The following is a 26,548-nucleotide window of genomic DNA, read 5'->3' as shown; positions in this document are numbered from 1 at the left end:
AACATGTAATTGGATGTTAATTTAAGCTTGAAAAAACTTAATTGTGCCAAAAAAAAAAATTTAAGAACCAAAATAAAAATTAAAAAAAATACATCATTACAATCCAAGTGAATTGCGAGAGGGTCGACAATTAAAAAAAAAACTCCACTGTTGTCTCAACACGCTTTTTATTTTGTTAATTAAGTGGTTTGATTATTGTTTTTCATGTTCTTTTGTGTATACATTTAATTATATAGTTATAGGTTTCATGTTAGAATCTCTTCCTTGAAGGCAGGTGGTATTTATTATAATCTCTACAAAGACATATTTGTTCTCAATTAAGAGGATGCTTGGAAGTATGGTAGCGGTTGCTTTTCAAATAACTTTTTGTACCGAAATGCATGTCAATGATTTTTTTTTATTTTTTAAAAATTATTTTTGACATCAGTACATTAAAACGATCCAAAATATATAAATCATATTAAATTTTAGCAAAAAAAAATTATTTTTTTTAAAAACGCGGTTTGCACTACGTTTCCAAACATGTTCTGATTCCATGGTTTCTTAATTGGAATCAAATTGACAACGAACTTGATTGTCTTCATGAATGTCTTTGTCTATCTTCATCATGTTCTGTATTATATACGAGTTTATGAATTTTTTCTGTTTTTATTGATTGCAGGTTTCTCAGAAACTAACCTCTCTGCTCTAGATGAATTTGGACCCTTCAAAGTCAACATTTATAAACCATACTCATGAACACAGTTAACATGCAAACCTAATTAAGAAATATATATTCTCAGAAAGCCAGGAAAAAAGGAGGTAGCCAATTAACCTGTGCGCGTTTAAAGGCATACAAGGTGCAAGTTCAAAAAGGAGTAAAAAGTGGATGGAGTGCGAATGAGAAATGTAAGAAATTCTTGGGATTTAATTGATAAGATTTATAGATTTGGGATACAATCTAAAATGGTGACATGGTAATTAGCACTTACAAAAATGGCGTGCATAACTTCATTTATGTTTTGTTCAAAAGAAAAAAAAAAACTTCATTTTTGTGCTGTTAAGTGGACGGGAAGAAGAACCCGAAAAAGCTCTCTTCATCTTCTTCCAGGTAAGTCCTTCCTTTAATACTACACTCATGACTGTCTATTCTCCTTAACAAAAATTATCAACAAATCCAAGAATTTAAAGATTTTACTTTCTGACTATGACCCATATTTTTTTTTCTTTATTTTCTGGGCTTATTAATTCTGCTATTTGTGACTTCTATTAGTTTCAAGATACAAACTTTACTATGATTTGACAATCTAAGCATTATTTTTTTTATTTCTCTGATATGGGTTTGATTTAATTTGCATGACTTAATTTTTTTGGAAGATTTTTAGGTTAACACAATGCTGACAACTTTAATTTTGTTTTATTTCTCTGATTTGGGTTTGAATTAATTTGTTTGTCGTAATTTTTTGTTAGGTGAACACAATGCTGACAACAAATTGTGTTAAGGTTAAATAAGTTATCTTGAATTGTCCAAGTTTGAAATAATGGATGAAGATAACAGTTTGAATATTCGTAATTGGGGCTACTATGAACCAACATCTGTTAAAGGAAATCTGGGCCTTCAGCTCATGTTCCCACCTGAGAACCCTTTTTGGGTGACGCAGTGCTGCGATCATGGCAAGTGTCAATGGAGGTTTTCACCATAGGGATACTGGGGTTTGGCAGCCCATGTTCCATATAGAGTACATGAGGGATGCTTGGACTGGCCAGAGAGAGACGTTTCTCAATGCGTTGCCTGGAAACCATAGTTATGCAGCAGTTTTGCCTGGAACATCTTCAGCTCATCATATGCATATGTTTCAACCACCTGATTTGGTAAATCATGAAACAATGGACCAAGTCAAAGAGGCTGGTGTTGTTGAAAAGGAAAATGTTCCTAATAAGAAGAGGCAGCGTCCTAAAGCCCTGAAATCCCCTAAAGTAAAGAAGGATATGAGAGGCCCTCGAGCACCCAAGCCTGAGGGTAGTCCTTCTGTTCAACTAGTAAGGTCTGCCAAGAAAACTGCCGAAATTATGATAAATGGGATCAATATAGACATTTCAGTCATTCCTATACCGGTTTCTTTGTGTATGGGACCCCAACAATGTTATCATTGGGTTTGTGGTGGGTGGCTATCGGTATGTTGTATGACTTGCATATCTATGTATCCCTTGCCTATGAGTACAAAAAGGCATGGTTCGAGGATAGCAGGGAGAAAAAAATGAGTTTAGGAGCTTTTAAGGTGGTCTTAGAGAAACTCGCTGGTGAAGGCTATGACTTTCTAATCCATAGATTTGAGAACTCACTGGGCTAAACATGGTACGAACAAGTTTATCACTATCAGGTAGATGTACCATTTGGATCTTTATATTGCCCAAGTATTGCAACTCAGCAAGTTTCTGTATATTTTTTAATGCATCTGGTCTTGGCAGAGGCTTCTAATGTAGTTTGTTGTTGATGGGTTTCTGTCACATACGGTGATTTTGAAATTGTGCCTTTTTGGCACTACAACTGTTGTTTTATCCTCTTTCTGCTGGTAGTCTTAGCTGTTTCGAACTTATTGAGGCCAGGGAAAATGATATAGTAAACGATATTTTCTTAACATATTCAGGCATCATAGTTTCTTTTTCTCCTGACCTTTTGAATTACTTGAGATTGAGTTTTTATTTCTCTCACTGCTACTGTTAATTCTTAAGAGATTTCCTTGGTTCTTATATGTATGCGTATTTGATGCTGGAGCTAAAATTGTTGTAGCCTTTATATAATTAGGTTTTTTATTTTAATAGTTTATTTATGTACTATTTATTCTGATAGTTTAGATGGCTAAGATTTATTTATTTTCAAGGGCTAGGATTTCTGTTACTAGTATTTGAGGGCTGCTACTACTATAACAAGAAACAACTTTGATTTTTTGATAATTTTATAAGAGGTTTGTTCTCTTTTCTGGCTGTTCATCCTAGATAACCAGCCTTTGAATGTGTTAACTATCTTTGGCTATGCTTTGCCTCTTTTTTTTCCCTATATCAATATTCAATTTCATCCATTTACCATATATTTGAAATAAAAATCTAGTTTTAGATGGTGATTCCGGTTCCCTCTTTCTCTATGCAGTTATTGCAGCTTGTGTAAATGAATGAATGTTCATGGCTTACCTATGACCTAGTCTGTTGATTTCGTTAGGTAGTTGCTTGAGGCTTGCCACATTGTTAGTTAGAAATCTGTTATTTCGGAAGGATAGTAAGGTTTCATCAAACAATCTGTTGGTATTCTTGCTGGGTTTTGAAAAGTAATTAATGATTTCTCATGTCTTCGTTTAACTTGGAATATATGGGCATCGTTTAGGTCCCTTTCATGAATTCATATCACCTGCCATTCATGGTCTTGTTGAGCATCTTGCTGCAGTTGTGGGGTTGATTTATGCATGCGTGTGAGGTTGTTTAGGGATGAATGATGTGTTTTTAAGGCTTAAATTGATTGGGTCTGTATGCTCACAATAGTAAGCTTTTCAGGAGTCAAGCCTAGAGTATAGAAAAGCCTAATTTCACACTAGGGTTTTTAAGAGTCGCATCGAAGGGAAGATTTGAGTCACATAATCAAAATCAAAGTTACTGGAAATTGTTTGATATTATTGTAATCCAAATATTGGAAGACTACTTGCTTATTTAGAGTTTTAGTTTCCAAATCCAATAAGGACTTGCATTCCTAAACATAATTGTTTCTGTTAGAATAGAAAATCCAATAACATTTAAGACTAATAAAATAAAATACTAGCATCCTGATGACATTGCTGTCTCTTCCTTAGGTGGCTTCTCAAACCAGCCTGTGTTCTATCACCTGCAATGCTAGTTCAAACACTCCTGTGAGCATCCTGATGTGTCTCAAATAGCCCTAGGAGATTGCTTTGCTTTCATGGGTAGAGTAACCAAATGAGGTGGTTCGCTTGAATCATGCATGTCACCCCTGGTTCGGTGCTTGTTTCCTGAAATTCATTGCAGAAATAGAGCTCCACTCATTTTAAACTTCAAGACTTGGTATCTAAAAGAAATCTAGTTGAATTTAGAATATAATTCTAGGCTTCTCTGGCATTTAAACTTACTCTTTTATGATCCTACTGTGCTCTGCATCACCTCTTTTGTTGCTATCAAGTATACCCTTTGGATTGTAGTTATGTTAAGCATGTCTGTGAGGAGACACTTGAGAAATCCCTTTCTGATCAACTGTACTTAATAGTGAAGGGACATACACAACCTCCTAGTTTGAGTTTATGGGTCACCAGTTGCGTGGTCTAAAATTTTCACCTGAGCAATTGGAAGCATTGAAATTTTAGAATTAGATGATGTTTACATGAAAAACTGAACATGAAATCTGTTCTCTGAGAAAGGAAGGATGCTCTTTTAAATCCCGCGGCTTGACTCTTGGTACAATGTTGTGTCAGAATTGATTCACATAGGCTGTATGGTGTGTTGTGTAAGTTAAGGTTATGCCATGTGGTGAAAATGATTGGTACAGTAATCTGCTCCTGCAGGAGTGATAGGTTTTGACGTCGGAGTACCAGGAGGAGAAGTGGGTTATGAAGTGGCTCAATGCCTTGGCTGTTGGCAGTAAATATCATTTGATATTAGGTTTCCTCTGTTTGAGATTCAAGCTTTGAGTTTGTGTAAGTTTCCAGATTTGGAGCTGTTGGACTCAAGGTATCTTGAATGTTCTGAATTTTGTAGTCTCCTCTTATGAGTTTGAATGTCAATAGGTAGAGTTTGGCTGGGATTTGGTTGAAAGTTGTAGAATCAAAGTTTATATATATATATATATAAAATCAAAGTTTGGCTGGGATTTGGAGCTGTTGGACCACTGAACAATGATGTTTAATTTATCATAATTAAGCTTCTTATATATAAAAAAAGTTTTCAAGAAAAACTTTAGAATTTATACTAGATTAAATTTATAAGCATGTAAAAAATAATTCATAGTAAATATATTTTCAACACAAATATAATAATAGAATAGTAGTATGCATATTAAGCATATATCCAAATTAATAATTGATATTAATTCAAAGTCCTCCGTGTATACTAATAATAAAAATATATATTCTTAAATTAAAACAAGAAGGGTACTTAATTGTTTAAGCACTTAAAAATAATAATTTTTTTTTTGTCAATGATGATTTTTTTATCCTTAAAACTTTATTGCTCCTCACTTATATAACTAGAATGACTGCAATATGCTTCTTAATATTCCAATAACACTATATTGGTTTAGATGTGTCAAAAAATCATCTCAACCCAATAGCCACATTACCTTGTGCTTAATTTTTATCAAATAAATGGGGATGGTGATATTCGAACTCGTGACCGCTTGGTCATCAAGACTCTGATACCATGTCAAAGAACCATCTCAACCCAATAGCTTAAGTTGTTAGGTGAGGTCCCAATATATGATTTATATTATTCTCTAACAAGATGCATTTCTAAACAAGGTTTTTGAATCAAAGATTTTGTAACTCAAATATCTCTCAATAAAATGAACTTAAACTCTAGATTTAGAAGAAAAATCAAAGCATAAAAAGAAGAAGAAGAATATTAAAAATGAAATGAGGAAGAGTGTTTAAAAATCTAAAAAAATCAAGCTAAAAACTTTTTCTTTAGAAACTAATAAGAATTAATCTCTACCATTACCAACTTTTAATTAGCCACTATAAATCAAGAATTAAATCTATAAAAATTAAGTGTTCTTTTAGTAGAAAAACTAAGAGTGCTTTAAATTAATGTTTTATTTACATATAATCTTTTTAGTTAAAATAAATTTTCAACAATAGCAATGTTAATTAGGCATAAAAAAAGGTATTATATTTTTATAAAGGTGATGCTAGTGGTAGCGTATAAAAAAGGTATTATAATGTGGTGGTGATGATAATGGTAGCGTATAAAAAAATATTATATTTTCATAAATATTAGGACGGAGACTGCAGCGGTGGTATTAACAAAGATGTCTTGCATTGGTAATTTCATGATGGAGATGATGAAAATGATATAATAGAGCAATATGATCATATTAAGTGGGAGTTAGATATGGTTGTGTTCAACAAAATGAACTGAAGTTGCTGGTGGCGGTGATGGGAGGGTGGTACGGTGGTACGGTGGCAGCCATTTTCCTCTATGCCAGGGCAGTGTGTTTGCATCAGTGCAAATGAATTTCGGTCCTGTGAAACTGAAAATAAAAGGACAGTAAGACGCAGTTCCAACGAGACCGTTTGTCTACATGTTTGTATTTGTGTTTTTAAAAAAATACAATAATTAGCTGTTTGGTTATGAATTGTTAACGGTTAAAAAACATGGTCCCATCATTTATTTGCAGCTATAACTTGATATTTAGGAACCAGAGAATTCATGTTTTTTTACTGTTCATACTAATTGCACTATTTACTAAACAGTGCAATTAGCATGAATAGTATATATTGATACACTGTACACTATAATTACACTGTTTAGTGAACAGTGCAATTACATGAATAATTTCTTTTTTAGTATGTTATTTTTTTTAACAGTTTTTCTTTTATAAAAAAAACTAGTTACACTCATACTGTGATGTGAACAATATCTTTTTTCCCGAAAAACTAGTATAGAGTGAATTAAATTCACTCGCACTGTAATATCAATTTTATACCTGATAATATTGATAGGTTTTGACGTCGGAGTACCAGGAGGAGAAGTGGGTTATGAAGTGGCTCAATGCCTTGGCTGTTGGCAGTAAATATCATTTGATATTAGGTTTCCTCTGTTTGAGATTCAAGCTTTGAGTTTGTTGAGTTTCCAGATTTGGAGCTGTTGGACTCAAGGTATCTTGAATGTTCTGAATTTTGTAGTCTCCTCTTATGAGTTTGAATGTCAATAGGTAGAGTTTGGCTGGGATTTGGGTGAAAGTTGTAGAATCAAAGTTTATATATATATATATATATATATATATATATATATATATATATATATATATTTGGCTGGGATTTTGAGCTGTTGGACCACTGAATAATGATGTTTAATTTATCATAATAAAGCTTCTTATACATAAAAAAGTTTTCAAGAAAAACTTTAGAATTTATACTAGATTAAATTTATAAGCATGTAAAAAATAATTCATAGTAAATATATTTTCAACACAAATATAATATTAGAATAGTAGTATGCATATTAAGCATATATCTAAACTAATACTTAATATTAATTCAAAGTCCTTCGTGTATACTAATAATAAAAATATATATTCTTAAATTAAAATAAGAAGGGTACTTAATTGTTTAAGCACTTAAAAATAATGATTTTTTTTTTGTCAATGATGATTTTTTTGTCCTTAAAACTTTATTGCTCCTCACTTATATAACTAGAATGACTGCAATATACTTCTTAATATTCCAATAACACTATATTGGTTTAGATGTGTCAAAAAATCATCTCAACCCAATAGCCACATTACCTTGTGCTTAATTTTTATCAAATAAATGGGGATGGTGATATTCGAACTCGTGACCGCTTGGTCATCAAGACTCTGATACCATGTCAAAGAACCATCTCAACCCAATAGCTTAAGTTGTTAGGTGAGGTCCCAATATATGATTTATATTATTCTCTAACAAGATGCATTTCTAAACAAGGTTTTTGAATCAAAGATTTTGTAACTCAAATATCTCTCAATAAAATGAACTTAAACTCTAGATTTAGAAGAAAAATCAAAGCATAAAAAGAAGAAGAAGAATATTAAAAATGAAATGAGAAAGAGTGTTTAAAAATCTAAAAAAATCAAGCTAAAAACTTTTTCTTTAGAAACTAATAAGAATTAATCTCTACCATTACCAACTTTTAATTAGCCACCATAAATCAAGAATTAAATCTATAAAAATTAAGTGTTCTTTTAGTAGAAAAACTAAGAGTCCTTTAAATTAATGTTTTATTTACATATAATCTTTTTAGTTAAAATAAATTTTCAACAATAGCAATGTTAATTAGGCATAAAAAAAGGTATTATATTTTTATAAAGGTGATGCTAGTGGTAGCGTATAAAAAAGGTATTATAATGTGGTGGTGATGATAATGGTAACGCATAAAAAAATATTATATTTTCATAAATATTAGGACGGAGACTGCAGCGGTGGTATTAACAAAGATGTCTTGCATTGGTAATTTCATGATGGAGATGATGAAAATGATATAATAGAGCAATATGATCATATTAAGTGGGAGTTAGATATGGTTGTGTTCAACAAAATGAACTGAAGTTGCTGGTGGCGGTGATGGGAGGGTGGTACGGTGGTACGGTGGCAGCCATTTTCCTCTATGCCAGGGCAGTGTGTTTGCATCAGTGCAAATGAATTTCGGTCATGTGAAACTGAAAATAAAAGGACAGTAAGACGCAGTTCCAATGATTTAGAGAACGTTTGTCTACGTGTTTGTGCTTGTGTTTTTTAAAAAATACAATAATTAGCTGTTTGGTTATGAATTGTTAACGGTTAAAAAACATGGTCCCACCATTTTTTTGCGGCTATAACTTGATATTTAGGAACCAGAGAATTCATGCTTTTTTTACTGTTCATGCTAATTGCACTGTTCACTGAACAGTGCAATTAGCATGAACAGTATACATTGATACACTGTACACTATAATTGCACTGAGTGAACAGTGCAATTATATGAATATTTTTTTTTTAGTGTGTTATTTTTTTAACAGTTTTTCTTTTATAAAAAAAACTAGTTACACTCGTGCTGTGATGTGAACATATCTTTTTTCCCGAAAAACTAGTATAGAGTGAATTAAATTCACTCGCACTGTAATATCAATTTTATACCTGATAATATTTTATCTAATTTTATTACACGCTCAAATAATTATGAAAACTGTATTTTTTATCGGATGAATTTTGTAAGTAATGGAATTATAAATAGTTTAATGGAATAATAAAAAATATTTTATATAAAATATTATTTATTTCATGATGTAATAGGAGTAATTAATTTTACAATATTTAAATTTAAAATCATCAATATTAATATATATTTTTTAAAATTATTTTATAATCTCAATTTCAAAAGCATTTTTAACCAAATACATTAAACTATTTTTTCTTCAACCTCAATTTCAACCACAGTTTTAATCAAACACCTATTTTTTCAAACCAACCTCAACTAAAAATATTTTTTATAAAATAACTTTTTTCAAATTATAATTATAACAGCTACTACCGCAATATCAAACACACTTTTAAAAGACATAGCTTTCACTATTTTCAAAGAGACATACATTCATCGATCCCTGCACTGATAATTTGCAAATATGACATCTTAGAGCTGGTTATTTTAAAAGTAATTTTTACTTTAAAAATATATTAAAATATTTTTTTATTTTTATATTAATACATCAAAACCATAAAAAAAAATATATATATAAATTTAATATTTTTTTCAAATAAGATTCACTCACACAATTTCAAATACAAAAACAAAAACAATGGATATCCAAGTCCAGCTGAAATCAACTGCATGCAGGTGCCTCTTGCTGTATTGGTTTAACCACAGTTGAACTTGAAATAACTTTGCAGTCAAGGCTATTTTTGTTTTTTAAAAAGTAGTTTTTAAAAAATTATTTTTAAAAATTTTTTTATTTATTTGCTATTAGAAAAGTTGATCAACGAAAAACACTTTCCAGTTATAGAAAAATTTAGCTTGGTTTCCAGGAAAGTATTTTCCTAGAAAATTTAGACGGAAAACACTTTCTGCAAATTGTGAAAAATTTAAAAATATCATATTATTTGCTGATATATCAAATTTGGTCCTAAAACTTTTGATTGCTATATATATTTTGTTTTGAATATTTATTTTTTAATTTCATCTCTTAAAATTTAATTTTTATATTAATTTTGGTCCTTATTTTTATAATTGTTATTTGTTTTTTCCTTATCATTTTTTTATTGAAAATTTTTATTTATCAAATTTGATCCTCGTTATTTTGATTGTTATTTATTTTATTTGAAATAATTTATGAAATGTTAATTATTATTATTTTAATTTCTTCATCTTTTATTTTTTTTATTTTTTAGATTTGATCTCTATTATTTTGATTATTATTTATTTTATTTGAGATAATTTATGAAATTATATTTTTTTTTAATTTCATTCTCATTCAACTTTTTAATTTGTAAGATTTGTTCCTCATTATTTTAATAAATTTGAGAAAAATAAAACATTAATAAGTTATTTTGCAGCTTATTTTTCATGACATAACCAAACACTGGAAAGTGTTTTCCAACTTATTTTTCATTACACTACCAAACATCAGAAAATAATTCACTTTTCCGGAATTCACTTTCCCAGAAAAAAAACTAATTTCCAGTAAATAAATGGAGCACAAATGAAATTTCAAACTTGAGTTTAAGAAAAGAGTGAGAGAGTCACAATCTTGCCACCTAAATAGATATTTTTTATATCAAGGAGTTCTATTTAACGAGAAAAATTTTATTACAGTGTTTTTAATCCTTTATTTTGACAAAAAAAATATAGATAGAGGCACCAGAATTTTTTTTTTTTAATCAGGTTGGTTTTATTCAAATGTAATTATTTGATAAGAGAATGTTTCCGAGAAAATTGAAGGCTGAGTTTAGATTATTAACAAGTTTATTGATATCTTTATAGTCTTTTCAAGTGTTTTCAAATAAAAAAAAGATTGAATTTTTTTTTTTGGGTTAAATGGTTTAAAACCCGACTTTTCAACCACCATAGATACTGATGATCATACCAGAAGGTGGTGCATCGTCTACCACTTCATACTCCATGTCATCTCTTTTGTTTTTTCTTTCAAAAATAAAAAAAGAGATGATGCATCGTGCGACGTGGAAGACAACACAAAAAAATAATTGCACACATCATGTTTGTAGACCCACGTGCTTGACACCCTTTTTTTTTTTTAATTTTTTTCTACAATTTTGATGTAATATCTTAAAAAATAAATAATTTAAAATATATTAGCTATACTTTTTTTTATAGTTAGATTAATTAAAAGTACTTTTTAAATATTTTTTTTATGAAATCCCATTTAATTTATATTTTGTTATTGATTAATATTATAGAAATCTTTTCAGAATATTAACAAGTAAATTTTATCTTTACAAATCATTATGATCAAATTTTTATTTAATTCGGTTGATTTACTATCATTGTCTATTATTATTTTTATCGTATAATTAAATAAAAAAAACTTATTAAACTAAGTCCGGTACAACATTGATTCCTCTTATTTTCTTCATTTTCACTCAAATTAGATATATCTCAAATATTTTTTCGTAAGCTAACATTTAATTATATATACAAAGTAATAATTTCAAATAAAAACAAAAACTAAGGTTAATTAAAGTAAACTCATCACCATTTGTTTTTCTTTTTTCCCATATAAGGATTCCAACGGACACTTGCAAAATCATTAACAATTAACTAACAAATTAAAAAACAAATCCGATTGATATATTACTGAAATTTAAAATTGAGCCCTTAAATTTAAAAAATTAAAATATACACTGAAATAAAAATATAAAAAATCAAATATTTAATTATAGGGTTGACCTAATTATTAAAAGCTTGCTTAAATTGTGTGAATAAGATGTTTCTCATATAGTTGAATGTTTGTGTTCAAGTAGTCTTCAAGGCATTTAGCTAGTAGAGCTGAATTTAGATTAGATTAGATTAGATATACACTTGTAGAGTTGCTCCTTCTTGGTTGGACCCATAAAATATACATCTCATTTTCTATAAAAGAAGAACACGGATATGGTGTTCTTCTTTTTGCCCTACTCTTCTAGTGTTTGTATCTCCATGAGATATGATCATAAATGAATATAGAATTGTTTGGTTGTGATTCCGTGGAAGAAGAAATTAAGTTGATTTATGATTTTAGATGGGTTGGGTTGTGTTTATTTGTTTGAAAAATATTACAAGTGCATGAAGGGTTTCTGAGTTATTGTCAATATTTTTTTTTAATTTTAATTTTCAGATTTTATCAATTGTTTTTTCTTTATTTGTCTATAAGTAATTAATGATCATATTAGGAACCTTTTTTTTATTTCTTCCTTGTGTTCTTTGCTAATTAAATTAACCTTTAGCATGCCATATATTAAATGTCACTTAATTCTTACATTTTACTAGAGATTTTATTACTTTATTTTATTTTATATCAGTTTAGGCGAAATTTTATGATATTTAGAGAATAATTAGTGACATTACTCCTCATATCGATTTTAAATAAATAAACAAACACAAAGAGAAGAGAATATAAAATCCATGATCCATAAAATATAATAAAAATATATTCACATGTGATTTCTCCCTTTTAATTGTATCTTTCTATTTTTTTAAAGTAAATCATAAGAAGTAACTAATAAAATGTTACTAATTACTTCATAAATACTATAAAATTACACTCGATTTGATTACTTTTATTTTTCTTCACTCTTTTTTGTTATGAATTTCAGTGTGAGCATTTCTAATTAGTAGTTTGATGGTGATTTTAACTTTTATCTTGAACTCATTAAAAACAAAATCATTATTTCCATTCATATACAACTATAGTTCTTTTATAAAAGATTAATTTTTTTTTCAACATCAATCCATTAAAAAACTCACAAATTTTTTTATGTAACAAAAAAACAAAATCTTTCCATCTCTAGCTTTGTTCTTTTCTAAAACAGATATCACATAATTAAAAACAAAATCTTTCTCTTTCTAACACTTTGTTTCTCTCTCTTAGTAGACATTTTCTTTCCATCTCTAGCTTGGTTCTTTTCTCTCCACCTTTCATTGTTTCAACAAACTCTCTTTTGTTAATGTAGAAATGATATGGGTGTTTTGATTTGATATACAAAACATAGAAAGAAAGAATAACCATTAATTAATTAGAATTAGGTACAAAACTTTGACTAACAAAAATGGTTTTTTATTAATTTAGTATTTTTATTTTTTATTTTTGGTATAAAAAATGAAAAACCAAGAAATTAAACCAAAGTTTTAAACTTTGGATATGAGATTTCTTGTTGATTAATAAAAATAGCTAATTATAAGTAGGATATGCAAAGGTAGATGGAAAATTATTTTTTTATTTAGGTTTTTGAATATTTTAATTAAACACAATCTAATAAGCTGATAATTTATATTAGTGAGATTTAAAGTTCAATGGACATAAAAAAAAGAGTTAATGTTAATTTTGTGAGATTGAGAAAAAAATATATATGTTAAGAGGGAGAGAGAGTAATTTTTTTAATGATGTAATATTGTTTTTAATTATTTAACAATGCAGCATATATTTTTGTGAAATCTACTACTGGTTACTTCTTTCTTGATAGGATCCATGCATAGAGATGAGTTTGTAATGAGACATCAAAATTATATTAATTAAGTATAAATCTAAAACACGTGGGGTTTTTATTTTTATTTTCATTCTACACTCTTTCATAAATTATTGTGGATTGAAATAGTCAATTTTTATAAAAATTTCAATTTAGTTCTCGAACTTTTCTTTTAAACAATTAAATCTTTATGAGCCCGGATTTGCATCAAATTGCATTTTGGGGGGGGGGGTGGATTGAAAGTCAGAGGAACAAAATGAAAATGGTAAGTAATATAAGTGGTAGCTTTGAATCTAATACAAAAAAATTACTTTAGTCCCCCATCTTTTTTGGTTTATAGGTGATTGATCTCTTTAGTTTTTAGAAATTCAATTTTGATATCAAAGTTTATTTCTTTTATTTTTCAATTCATTTTTGTCAGAGAAGAGAAAGAATCTCGCTGAATTCCAACTTAGAGAGAGAAAATCGTTGTTTATACATATTCCGACCACCAAAATCATTGAAATTGGTATCAATGAGTTATATTTGATATGGGGAGTCTTATAATGGTTGTTTAAGGCCTCGATTTTTCCTCAAAAGGCAAATCTAAGTCGAGAAAAAGAATTTATTTGGTTTAATTTTGTTATTTTTATTTGGTTGCTAAATTGGTTTCTACATGTTCTATGATTGCTTTTTGAGTTTCAATGGATTGAAAAACAGGTTCGGTGGGTTAAACACTCATAGCTCTAATTTTCCAACCACTACCGTGATGTCTGGAATCTGGCTGGGATACGACTCGTTGTCTACCTTGGTGGGCAACGCATCATCTGTATATTTTGAAAGAAATAAATAAAAAGGAGTAGATGACAGATAGTCTTCCCTTTTAAATAAGAGAAAAAAAAAGGCAGATCCAAGCACACATGCCTAGGCTTAAATGCCCACGTATCTAGGTTGTTCCTTTTAAGTTTTTTTTTTTTTTTGTCTCTTGTTTTTAGATACAAAAAAATAACTGGGTTAGTTTCATGACCCGGATCGCAAGTTTAACAAGTAAAGCCATAACATCTAATCTATTGTTTTTTTTTTTGTTTAATAAACTTTTAGCATCTCAATTTTTTTTAAAAAAAAATACAATTTCATCATTTATTATTGATGATCTATTTTTGTAATTAACTTAAAAAAATATTGTTTCACCATTTGTTATCAACGATTTACTTTTGTTGTCTTAGTCCCATATATATATGAATATGATGCCCAAGCCCACGGCTAGGCTCTCTTTTTTTTTCTATTTTATTTTTGGTTTAAAAAATTCATAAAACAAATCATTAAATCCAATTGAGTCCATTATTCATGTAGCAGTTTAATAGGTTAATCTGTGACATCCAGGGTATTATTTATTTTTATTTTGTTTTTATTTAATGCTTTCTCTGATCCTCAATTAAAAAAAATATAATTTCACCCTTTTTGATCGATGATTTACTTTTTATTTAACTCAAACCTAAAAGAATGCAATTTTATATTTTGTTATCAATGATCTACCTTTATTATCTCAGTCCTACGTGTATGTTATGGTTCTTTTACTTTTAAAAATATATTGTTTCACACACACAAAAAATCATGTGTTTTATTGCCGTGTAATTAAATAAAAAATAATTTCTGGAATAAAAAATTTATTAAATCCGATGACATGCATAACTTTCATCATGAGTTTGCTTGATTGACTCAAGTTCACATGTTTTTTAATCAAATATTATTTTTCACTGATTTCATCCTTCAAAATTGAGTTAAATCATAATTAAATTTTTTCAATTTGTTTTTAAGATTATCTCTATGAATTTCAGAGTCACTTCAAGTTAAGTATCAAATGTTTTTCATCTTAGAATTAGTTAAAAATAAAGACGTTATCAATACTTTTGACATTTTTTCTTGCTCAAAAGAAATTTTACTTTGCTGCTTAACATGGAACAATGAGCTAGTTTAAATATTACTAGTTACATGCCCCGCGCGATACCGCGGGTCAATTATTTTTTGCATTTTAAAAATAGCCAAGATCTAAAAGTGTTAGGTTTTTTTTGCAAACTTATACCCAAGAGTCTCAGGTTTGGTTGCAACGCCTGACCCAAGAGTAATGTTTATAACATTAAACTTGGGTTAACCCTTAGCATAAAAGTGTCTGGACTGCAATACCAGACCTAATAGCATTGGACGTGGGTCTGACTGCAAGGTCGTGTCATAAAAGTATGATAATTAAATAGATTAGTTAAAAAGAAAAAAAACTAACAGGAAGAAAAAAACTAATGAAAAAAAGAAAAAAAATGAATTAATTGGGCTAACCCTTCAAACCAGGTTAACCCGTCATACCTTGAATTCGCATCGTGAAAGTTTGATAATTAAAAAGAAAAAAACAAATTAATGGGTTAACCCAGAATTAACTGGACTAACTCGTCAAACCAGGTTAACCTGTCAAACCCGGAATCCGTGTAATGAAAGTTTGATAACTAAATAGAAAAAAAATTTAACATTAACAATTTAAATTAAACGAAAAAAATTAATTAAAAAGAAAAAAAAACAAAAGGCATTAGCCTTTTCACTGTGGACTGCACTGTGCAGTCCACAGTCAAAGGCATAAAAAAAAAACTAAAGGCATCAGCCGAGAACTACTTAGAAAAAAATTTAATATTAATAAACTAAATTAATTAAATAAAATTAATTAAAAAGAAAAAATAAAAGAAAAAAAACCTCTAAGAAGAAAAAAAACTAAATAGAAAGAAATTTAACATTAACAAACTAAACTAAACGTAAAAAATAATTAAAAAGAAAAAAAAGGCAAAAAATAAAATAAAATTCAGGTTAACTCGTCAAACCAAGTTAACCCGTTAAACTTGGGATCCGTGTCATGGATGTCTGGTAACTAAATAAAAAAAAAGTGAACATTAACAAACTAAACTAAACAAAAAAAATTAATTAAAAAGAAAAAAAATCCAGGTTAACTCGTCAAACCATATTAACCTGTTAAACCTAGTATTTGTGTCATGAAAGTCTGATAACTAAATAAAAAAAAATTTAACATTAACAAACTAAATTAAACAAAAATATTTATGAAAACAATAATAATAAAAAATTGACGGGTCAACCCGGAATTAACTGGGTTCACCAGTGAAACCAGGTTAACCCGTGAAACTCGGGATATGTGTCATGAAAGTCTAATAACTAAATAAAAAGAAATTTAACATTAACAAACTAAACTAAACGAAAAAAATTAATTAAAAAAACAAAGAAAGAAGCAAAAAAAATCCCAAAAAGCATAAAAAAAAACAGCTAAAAAAACTTAGACAACTTAAAAAAAAAAAAACAAAACAAAAACGCCTAAGGAATCAGTGTTTTACTGTGGACTGCACTGTGCAATCCACAATCAAAGGCATAAAAAAAAAACTAAAGGCATCAGCCGAGAACTACTTAGAAAAAAATTTAATATTAATAAACTAAATTAATTAAAAAAATAAAATAAAATAAAACCTCTAAGAAGAAAAAAAACTAAATAAAAAGAAATTTAACATTATCAAACTAAACTAAACGAAAAAAATAATTAAAAAGAAAAAACAAATTCAGGTTAACTCGTCAAACCAAGTTAACCCGTTAAACCCGGGATCCGTATCATGAATGTCTGGTAACTAAATAAAAAAAAAGTGAACATTAACAAACTGAACTAAACAAAAAAAATTAATTAAAAAAAAAATCCGGGTTAACTCGTCAAACCATGTTAACTTGTTAAACCCAGTATTTGTGTCATGAAAGTCTGATAACTAAATAAAAAAAAAATTTAACATTAACAAACTAAATTAAACAAAAATATTTATGAAAACAATAATAATAAAAAAATTGAAGGGTCAACCCGGAATTAACTGGGTTCACCCGTGAAACCAGGTTAACCCGTGAAACTCGGGATATGTGTCATGAAAGTCTAATAACTAAATAGAAAAAAATTTAACATTAACAAACTAAACTAAATGAAAAAAATTAATTAAAAAAAAACAAAGAAAGAAGAAAAAAAATCCAAAAAAACATAAAAAAAAACAGCTAAAAAAACTTAGACAACTTAAAAAAAAAAAAAAACGCCTAAGGAATCAGTGTTTTACTGTGGACTGCATTGTGCAGTCCACAGTAAAACACTGATTCCTTTTAGCTATATACTAGTTAGATGACCCGCGCGATGCCGCGGGTCTATTTTTTTTTGCATAAAAAATATCAAAAAAAGCTAAAATCTAAAAGTTTTAGGTTTTTCTGCAAAGTTATACCCAAGAGTCTTGGGTTTGGCTGCAACGCCTGACTCAAGAGTAATATTTATAATATAATAATAACATTAAACTTGGATGACCAAAGTTTAAGTGAGTCTGACTGAAATATCAGACCTAATAGCCTGACTCAAAAGTATTAGGTTTTGTTTTACAAAGTTATACCCAAGAGTCTTAGGTTTAGTTGCAACGACTAATCCAAGAGTAATATTTATAATATTAATAATAACATTAAACTTGCATGATCTAAATTTAAGTGGGTTTAAGTGCAATACCAGACCCAATAGCATTGGACGTGGGTCTAGCTGCAAGGTTGTGTCATAAATGTGTGATAATTAAATAGATTAGTTAAAAAGAAAAAAATAAAGAAAAAAAAACCAACAGGAAAATAAAAACTAATGAAGAAAAAGAAAAAAAATATGAATTAACTGGGTTAACCCTTCAAACCAGGTTAACCCGTCATATCTTGAATTCGCATCGTGAAAGTTTGATAATTAAAAAGGAAAAAAAATAAACTAATGGGTTAACCCAGAATTAACTGGGCTAACTCGTCAAACCAGGTTAACCTGTCAAACCCGGAATCCATGTCATGAAAGTTTGATAACTAAATAGAAAAAAAATTTAACATTAACAATTTAAATTAAACGAAAAAAATTAATTAAAAAGAAAAAAAAACAAAAGGATGAGCCTTTTCACTGTGGACTGCACTGTGCAGTCCACTGTCAAATGTATAAAAACAACAAAAAAACAAAAAGAAAAACTAAAGGCATCAGCCGAGAACTACTTAGAAAAAAATTTAATATTAATAAACTAAATTAATTAAATAAAATTAATTAAAAAGAAAAAATAAAAGAAAAAAAACTAAATAGAAAGAAATTTAACATTAACAAACTAAACTAAACGAAAAAATAATAATTAAAAAGCAAAAAAAAAAAATTCCAGGTTAACTCGTCAAATCAGGTTAACCCGTTAAACCCGGGATCCGTGTCATGAATGTCTGGTAACTAAATAAAAAAAAGTGAACATTAACAAACTAAACTAAACGAAAAAAATTAATAAAAAAAAAAAAAAAAAATCAGGGTTAACTCGTCAAACCATATTAACCCGTTAAACCTAGGATCTGTGTCATGAAAGTTTGATAACTAAATAAAAAAAATTTAACATTAACAATCTAAATTAATCAAAAAAAAATTATGAAAATAAAAAACAAAAAAAATTGACGGGTCAACTCAGAATTAACCAGGTTCACCCGTGAAACTCGAGATATGTGTCATGAAAGTCTGATAACTAAATAGAAAGAAATTTAACATTAACAAACTAAACTAAATGAAAAAAATTAATTAAAAAGAAAAAAAGCAAAAAATATATATTTTTGGGTTAACTTGTCAAATCAGGTTAACCCGTTAAATCCGGAAAACGTGTCATGAAAGTCTGATAACTAAATAAAAAAAATTAACATTAATAAACCAAATTAAACAAAAAACTTTTGTTAGAAGAAAAAAAATAAAGAAAGAAGCAAAAAAAATCCCGAAAGGCATAAAAAACAGCTAAAAAAATAAGACAACTTAAAAAAAAAAACCAAAAACGGATCAGTGTTTTACTGTGGATTGCACTGTGCAGTCTACAGTAAAACACTGATCCGTTTTAGTATATGTTACAATTAATTAAAAAGAAAAGAAAAAAAAATTCGGGTTAACTCGTCAAATCAGGTTAACCCGTCAAACCCGGGATCTGTGTTATGAAAATTTGATAACTAAATAAAAAAATTAACATTAACAAACTAAATTAAACAAAAAAAATTCATTAAAAGAAAAATACACAAAGAAAAAAGCAAAAAAAAAAAACCTATAAAGGCAATAGAAAACCAAAAAAAATAAAAAAATAAAAAAATAAAAAATAAAAACAGAAAAAATGGGAAAACAATAAAAAGAAAAAAGAAAAAAAAGAAAAAGAAGAAGACAAAAAAAATAGGAAAATATAATATAAAAAAAATAAAAAAAAAGGACTACTCAGCGTTTCACTGTGGACTTGCACAGTGAAACACTGAGCAATTTTAGTTTTTTTGTTAATATAATAATATCTAAATATAAAAAATATAAAAAATGCAATAAATTCAAATAGTTAATCGACACCAATATTTTACACAGATAACGGCATTTGACAAAAAGAAAATGTTCCAATTGACCCACAAGACAAGACTAGCAAGTGCACCTTACAAAATGAGTAAAAAGTAATTGCATACAAAAAATGGCGTGAATTAATTAATTTTTGTGCTTCTTTAGCGGTGGAGAAGAAACCCTAAAAAGCTCTCTCCGTCTTCTTCAAAGTAAGTCCCTTTATCTTTGCTTAAATACTACACCAGCAACTGTCTATTCAGTTTTTTTTTATAAAAAAATCTCAGACAAATCCAAGGATGCGAAGATCTTTGTTTCTGACCATGACCCATATGCTTCTTTCCTTCTTCTTTTTTTATCTTGATTTTTCGGCTTGCTAGTTCTGTTAATATTGAATTTTTTAGTTTCAAGACATAAACTTTACTATGGCTTAACAATATGATTGTTAGTTTTTTTTTTTTATCTGTGATTTGGGTTTTAATTCATTTTTGTGTGTCTGTAATCTTGTTGGAGATTTTTTTAGGTGAACACAATGTTAACAACGAATTGTGTTAAGGTTAAATAAGTTATCTTGAATTGTCCATGTTTGAAATAATGGATGAAGATAACAGTTTGAATATTCGTAATTGGGGTTACTATGAGCCAACACCTGTTAAAGGAAATCTGGGTCTTCAGCTTATGTCCCCAACAATGCCTGAGAAACCAATTCTGGGTTCGCGAAGTCCTGCGATCATGACAAGTATGAATGCGGGCTTTTACCATAGGGATATTGGGATTTCCCAGCCCTTGATGCCGATGGAGTACGTGAAGGACGCTTGGATTGGCCAGAGAGAAAAGCTTCTCAATGTGTTGCCTGGAAACCATGATTATGCAGCTGTTTGGCCTGAAACATCTTCATCTCATCATATGGAAATGTTTCAACCACCTTATTCAACAAAGGATGAACCGCTGGAGCTAGTTGAAGAGGCTGGTGTTGTTGAAAAGGTAAATGTTCCTAATAAAAAGAGGCAGCGTCATAAAGGCCCGAAATCCCCAAGAGCAAAGAAGGGTATGGGAGGCGCTCAAGTACCCAAGCCTGAGGGTAGTCCTCCTACTCAACGAGCACGGGCTGCCAAGAAAACCGCAGAAATTATGATAAATGGGATCAATATGGACATTTCAGTCATTCCCATACCTGTTTGCTCGTGTACTGGAAACCCCCAACAATGCTATCGTTGGGGTTGTGGTGGATGGCAATCAGCATGCTGTACGACATGCATATCTGTGTATCCCTTGCCTATGAGTACGAAACGGCGTGGTGCAAGGATAGCAGGGAGAAAAATGAGTCTAGGAGCTTTTAAGAAAGTCTTAGAGAAACTTGCTGGTGAAGGCTATGACTTCTCTAATCCGATTGATCTGAGAACTCACTGGGCTAAACACGGTACGAACAAGTTTGTCACTATTAGGTAGATGCACCATATGGATCCTTGTTCTGCTTGTACTCTAAGCTGTTTTAAACTTATTGATGCCAGGGAAACTGATGTAATAGATGAGATTTATCAATAGATTCTTGCCTCATTTGTGACTGATTTTTCTACTGTTAATTGTTAAGTGATTCCTTGATTCTTTCTTACCTTTTTTACTTGTGCGTATTCTATTTCATCTGATTTAGAATAAATTTGGAATAAAAATCTAATTTTAGTATATGTGGCAGCCTCATTCTTTCTGAAGTTATTGCAGCATGTGTAAATGAATGAGTGGTTCATGGACCTATGACCTGGTTTCTGATTTTGTGAGGTAGTTGCTTTAGGCTTGCCCCATTGTTGGTGAGAAACTTGTTATTGATAACCCAATTTAGAGGATGTTTTGCTTCTTTTTCCCTTAAGAGGTTGTAATAACATGATAGTTCCAAGTCCTTTCATGGCTACTGTGGGGTGTTGATTGTGACTGATTTATTTTGTTTGATTAATGCATTTTACTCTTGTGGTAATGTTCTATCATGTATAGGTCTCTCCTCGTTTTTGTTCGAGTTCTTATGTGGATGATGGTCTAACAAGATAGCAAGTTTTTTGTTCCTGCCGTGGTTGTCCTGCCTGCCATTTGCTGGCAGGATTGGAGCTTGTAAGGAGGTTGAATTTGGAGTGAAATAGAACTAGAAAATTAAGGACCTGTTTTTGGTACCATTTATTTAACAACGCCCCGCGCTGCAGGATTTAACTTTTATTTTTATAACCAAAAGAAAATTAATAGTTTATACTTGTAAAATAAATTGAGAATTATTTATGTTAATAAATGATAACTGAGTTATAGATTCCAACAAAAGATTATGTCTGAAAATTGAGATAAAAAAATTTAAAAAAAACAAAAAAGTTGAATATTTGTTTTTGAAATTGGTTTGTAAAGTTTTAAAAAACAGAAAGTTGAATATTTGTTAATTTTTTTTTAATTTTTCCATTCAATTTCAAATTCTAGGTTGTCATCTTATTTATTTATTTATTTTAAATATGATTTTCATTCTCTTAATTGTTATTTTTTGTTTTGAATCATTTTGTATAATTAATTTTTTTTTTCAATTTCATCGTCCAACATTTTATTTGTTGGGAATTGGATTTTGTGGTTTTTCAGATGGGATGATTTTGGTTTAATGACTTAGATCACAAGTTTGAGAAGTTAACACAGGTTGATATTGTTTTTTTTTTTTTCATTTAGTTTTTTTTTTTTTACAATTTCATTATTTGACGTTACTTATAATGGGCTTATGATTTTCTTCGGTTTCCCAATCAGGTTATCTCAATCTTATGATCGAGATAACAATTATGACTGATTAACTCGAGTATATTTTTTAGACCCTTTTTTTCTATATATTTTTTTTGGTTTTCTCCTTTAAAATTGGATCTTTTTAAAATTAAGCTTCGTTATTTTCCTCGTTTTGTTTTCTATTAGGTACCTTGTTTGCATGATCCAGCTTGCGAGATTTTACAGCTTTACCAGGGTTCGTACGTGTTCTATTTTTTTAGGCATTATTTTTTTTCAATTTGCTTTTTATAAGGTTAATCTAACTTCATGATCCAAGTTGTGAGTTTGTCATGTTAATTATGGTTGATTTAAGCATTTTAATTTTGTTATTTTTTAAATTTCATTTCTTAATATTAAATTATTTTAAAATTCAGATTTTTTTATCTACTTAATAAGCCTTATTTTCTTCTTGTCATTGTTATCATTTATTTTAAAAAAAAATTCCACTCATTTATTGTTTTTTTTTAAATTATTTTACTATACCTAGTAGCTCCTATAACTTATATCATAATTTTTTTTTATTTAAAACACACTAACAATGTCTAAATAATTATCTTGAGATGTTTGAGAATGTAGTAAAAATTATCTTTCAAAGTATTTTTTATTTGAAAGTATATTAAAATAATATTTTAATTTTTAATTTTTTTTTGACATAATATATCAAAACATCTAAAATATTAACAAATTAATTTAAAAAAATTAAATTTTAATAAAAAATAAATTCAAGCTCAGAACGAAACAGAGACGAAAAGATCTCAAATCACTAGCAAGTGCGCACCAACATTCTCAAATTCCTAGATAAGGAGCACTTTAAAAAATGAGTAAAAAGTAATTACATAAAAAAATTGGCGTGCATCACTTCTTTTTTCGTGCTTCTTCAGTAGAGAACAAGAACCCTAAAAAGCTCTCAACGTCTTCTTTCAAGTAAGTTGCTTTATATTTCCTAAAATACTACGCCAATGGCTGTCTATTTTCTTTAAAAGAAATTTTATCAGACAAATCCAAAAATTCGAAGATCTTACTTTCTGGCTATGACCCATATGTTTTTATTATTTATTTTGCCTTACTAGTTCTGCTAATTGAGACTTCTGCTAGTTTCAAGGCACAAACTTTACTGTGATTTGACTATCTGCTTATTAATTTTTTGGTTTCTGTGATTTGGGTTTGAATTAATTTTTGCGTCTGTAATCTTTTTGGAGATTTTCTTAGGTGCACACAATGCTGACAACAAATTGTGTTAAGGTTAAATAAGTTCTCTTGAATTGTCGAAGTTTGAAATAATGGATGAAGATAACAGTTTGAATATTCGTAATTGGGGTTACTATGAACCAACACCTGTTAAAGGAAATCTGGGTCTTCAGCTCATGTCCCCAACAATGCCTGAGAAACCCTTTTTGGGTTCGCGCAGTGCCGCAATCATGACAAGTATGAATGGAGGTTTTAACCACAAAGATGTTGGTGTTTCGCAGCCCATGCACCCTATGGAGTATATGAGGGGAGCTTGGATTGGCCAGAGAGAAAAGTTTATCAATGTGTTGCCTGGAAACCATAATTATGCGGCTGTTTTTCCTGAAACATCTTCAGCTCATCATATGCAAGTGTTTCAACCACCTTATTCAACAAAGGATGAACCGCTGGAGCTAGTTGAAGAGGCTGGTGTTGTTGAAAAGGTAAATGGTCCTAATAAAAAGAGGCAGCGTCAGAAAGCCCCAAAATCCCCGAAAGCAAAGAAGGGTAAGAGAGGCCCTCAAGTACCCAAGCCTGAGGATACTCTTTCTGTTCAACGAGTAAGGTCTGCCAAGAAAACTGCTGAAATTATGATAAATGGGATCAATATGGACATTTCAGTGATTCCTATACCAGTTTGCTCGTGTACTGGCAACCCTCAACAATGCTATCGTTGGGGTTGTGGTGGGTGGCAATCAGCATGTTGTACGACATGCATATCTGTGTATCCCTTGCCTATGAGTATGAAAAGACGTGGTGCAAGGATAGCAGGGAGAAAAATGAGTTTAGGAGCTTTTAAGAAAGTCTTAGAGAAACTTGCTGGTGAAGGCTATGACTTCTCTAATCCCATTGATCTGAGAACTCACTGGGCTAAACACGGTACAAACAAGTTTGTCACTATCAGGTAGATGTACCATGTGGATCTTTGTCTTGCATACATTGCAACCCAGCATGTTTGTATTTGTGTATATTTATGCATCTTGTCTTGGCAGAGGCTTGCAATGTAGTTTGTAGTTGATGAGTTTCCGTCGCATTCGATTATTTTGAAATTGTGCCTTTTTGGCGCTGACTGTTGTTTTATGGTCTTTCTGCATGTAGTCTTAGCTGTTTCAAACTTATTCCAGGGAAAATGATGCAGTAGATGAGATTTATTTGATAGATTCATGCCTTGTAGTTTCTTTTTCTTGATCTTTTAAATCTTATGTCATTGAATTCTTCTTCCTTCACTACTATTGTTAATTGTTAAGAAATTTCCTCTATTCTTGTATTATTTATGTATGTGCTTATTCAATTTCATCTGATTCAGCATGCGTTTGAAATAAAAACCCATTTTTAGTGAATCTGGCTGCCTCATTCTTTATGGACACTTGTGAAAATGATTGATTGTTCATGGCTTACCTATGACCTGGTCGCAGATTTTGTGAGGTAGTTTCTTGAGGATTGCCACATTGTTAGTGAGAAATTTGTTATTTACTAGTAAGTCTAAGTTTTGAAGGATAGTAAGGTTTCGTCAAACAATCAGTTGGCATTCTTGCTACTGTTTTGAAATATAAATTAGTATATGTGGATGGGTTTTGCTAGTTAGATGGTGGATTAAGAGGCAATTAATGATTCCTGGTGTCTCATCATTTAACTTAGAATAAACAGGAAATCTTTCAGCTCTCTTACACGAATTCATATCACCTGCCAATCCTGCTCCTGTGCATTTTCTCTGCCGTCGTTGAACTTGTTGTTTAATCATCATAGTTGGTGTAGAATCCAACTGTGTCTGTTCATTCTAGGATAACCAACTTAGAGGATATTTTTCTTCTTACCCCTTTAAGAGGTTCTAATAACATGATAATTTAGGTCATCTCATGATTTATGTGGGGTGTTGCATGTGACAGTAATTTATTGTCTGGTGAATGCATATTAGTCATGTGTCAATGGTCTTCTATCATTCATAGGTCTCTCCTGGTAGTTTTTGTTTTTAGGTTGGATAGTAAATAGCAATTTTTTTTCTTTTTTGCCATTTTTGTCCTGCCCATCATTGTGCTACTTGCTAGGCCAGTTTATGCTACGTCCCTTGCTCCATTTAAAGATGGAGGACAGCTAAGAGCTTTCCTTATAGTCCTGAAACTGATAAAAGACATTTTTAATTTAATTTCAGTTGCTGAAAGATAGCTATAGAATAGATGGCAGGGTTGGAGTTTGCAAGGGGGTTGAAGTTAGAGTGAAATAAATCTAGAAAATTAAGTTTTTGGAATCTGTTTTAAAATCTATCTGCTCTCTAATAAAGGAAGGATACCCTTTTAAATCCCGCAGGTTGACAATTGATAGTATGTCGTGCCAGAATTGATTCACACAGGCTGCACGGTGTGCTGTGTAAGTTAAGGCTATGCCTTTTGGTGAAAATGATTGGTGTAGTTATCTGCTCTTGTCAAGAGAGATAGATTCGGATGTCAGAGCAACTTAGTACATAATACCAAGGTAGTATTCACCCAGGGAATCTACCAGAGGAGCAGTAGGTTATTCACTTGCACTAAGAGTTGCGTGAAGTTAAAATGTGAAGGTTGAGGTGCTTTACCAACACAATCAGAACGTTTCCCACTTTCCCTTGCCCCATTATATTGACAAGTAAATTATGTAGTGGCGCAATGCCTTGGCATTCAACAGTAAATATCGTATCATATTAGGTTTCCTCTGTATGAAAGTTCAAGCTTTGAGTTTGTGAAAGTTTCAATACTCTGAGCTTTTGGACTTTTGATATCTTGAAGGTTCACAGTTTTGTATTTTCCTA

At 29.9% G+C, this 26,548-nt stretch overlaps 2 protein-coding genes and 1 pseudogene across 4 annotated transcripts; all 3 read left to right on the top strand.

Moving 5' to 3' along the window:
- The first annotated feature begins 646 nt into the window (after positions 1-646).
- LOC18105582 (protein BASIC PENTACYSTEINE2) lies at positions 647-2,620 on the top strand (annotated as a pseudogene). The gene is made up of 2 exons (XR_002978120.2): positions 647-1,090; positions 1,450-2,620. The product of XR_002978120.2 is annotated as a protein BASIC PENTACYSTEINE2 (transcript).
- A 17,729-nt stretch (positions 2,621-20,349) lies between these two features.
- On the top strand, positions 20,350-21,372 carry LOC18105583 (protein BASIC PENTACYSTEINE2). The gene has a single exon (XM_006374163.3). The coding sequence runs from the start codon at positions 20,350-20,352 to the stop codon at positions 21,214-21,216; it is 867 nt and encodes a 288-aa protein (XP_006374225.1). The 3' UTR covers positions 21,217-21,372.
- Positions 21,373-23,275: 1,903 nt separating this feature from the next.
- LOC18105584 (protein BASIC PENTACYSTEINE2) lies at positions 23,276-24,927 on the top strand. 2 transcript variants are annotated; one of them, XM_024586081.2, is made up of 2 exons: positions 23,276-23,466; positions 23,752-24,927. In XM_024586081.2, exon 2 carries the CDS (start codon positions 23,823-23,825, stop codon positions 24,675-24,677), a length of 855 nt encoding a protein of 284 aa, XP_024441849.1. In that variant the 5' UTR covers positions 23,276-23,466; positions 23,752-23,822; the 3' UTR covers positions 24,678-24,927. The 2 variants fall into 2 exon arrangements, with proteins under 2 accessions (XP_024441849.1, XP_024441848.1); XM_024586080.2 differs by having other exon boundaries at positions 23,294-23,466; positions 23,742-24,927.
- The last annotated feature ends 1,621 nt before the right edge of the window (positions 24,928-26,548 follow it).

Source organism: Populus trichocarpa, chromosome 15, assembly GCF_000002775.5.
Source record: "Populus trichocarpa isolate Nisqually-1 chromosome 15, P.trichocarpa_v4.1, whole genome shotgun sequence".
Classification (NCBI taxonomy): Eukaryota; Viridiplantae; Streptophyta; class Magnoliopsida; order Malpighiales; family Salicaceae; genus Populus; species Populus trichocarpa.
Note: the sequence above shows the minus strand (reverse complement) of the source record. Positions and strands in the feature narration are given on the sequence as shown.

Coding starts and splice junctions, on each gene's coding strand:
- LOC18105583 (XM_006374163.3), top strand. CDS start 20,350: ATGTTTGAAATAATGGATGAAGATAACAGTTTGAATATTCGTAATTGG.
- LOC18105584 (XM_024586081.2), top strand. CDS start 23,823: ATGGATGAAGATAACAGTTTGAATATTCGTAATTGGGGTTACTATGAA.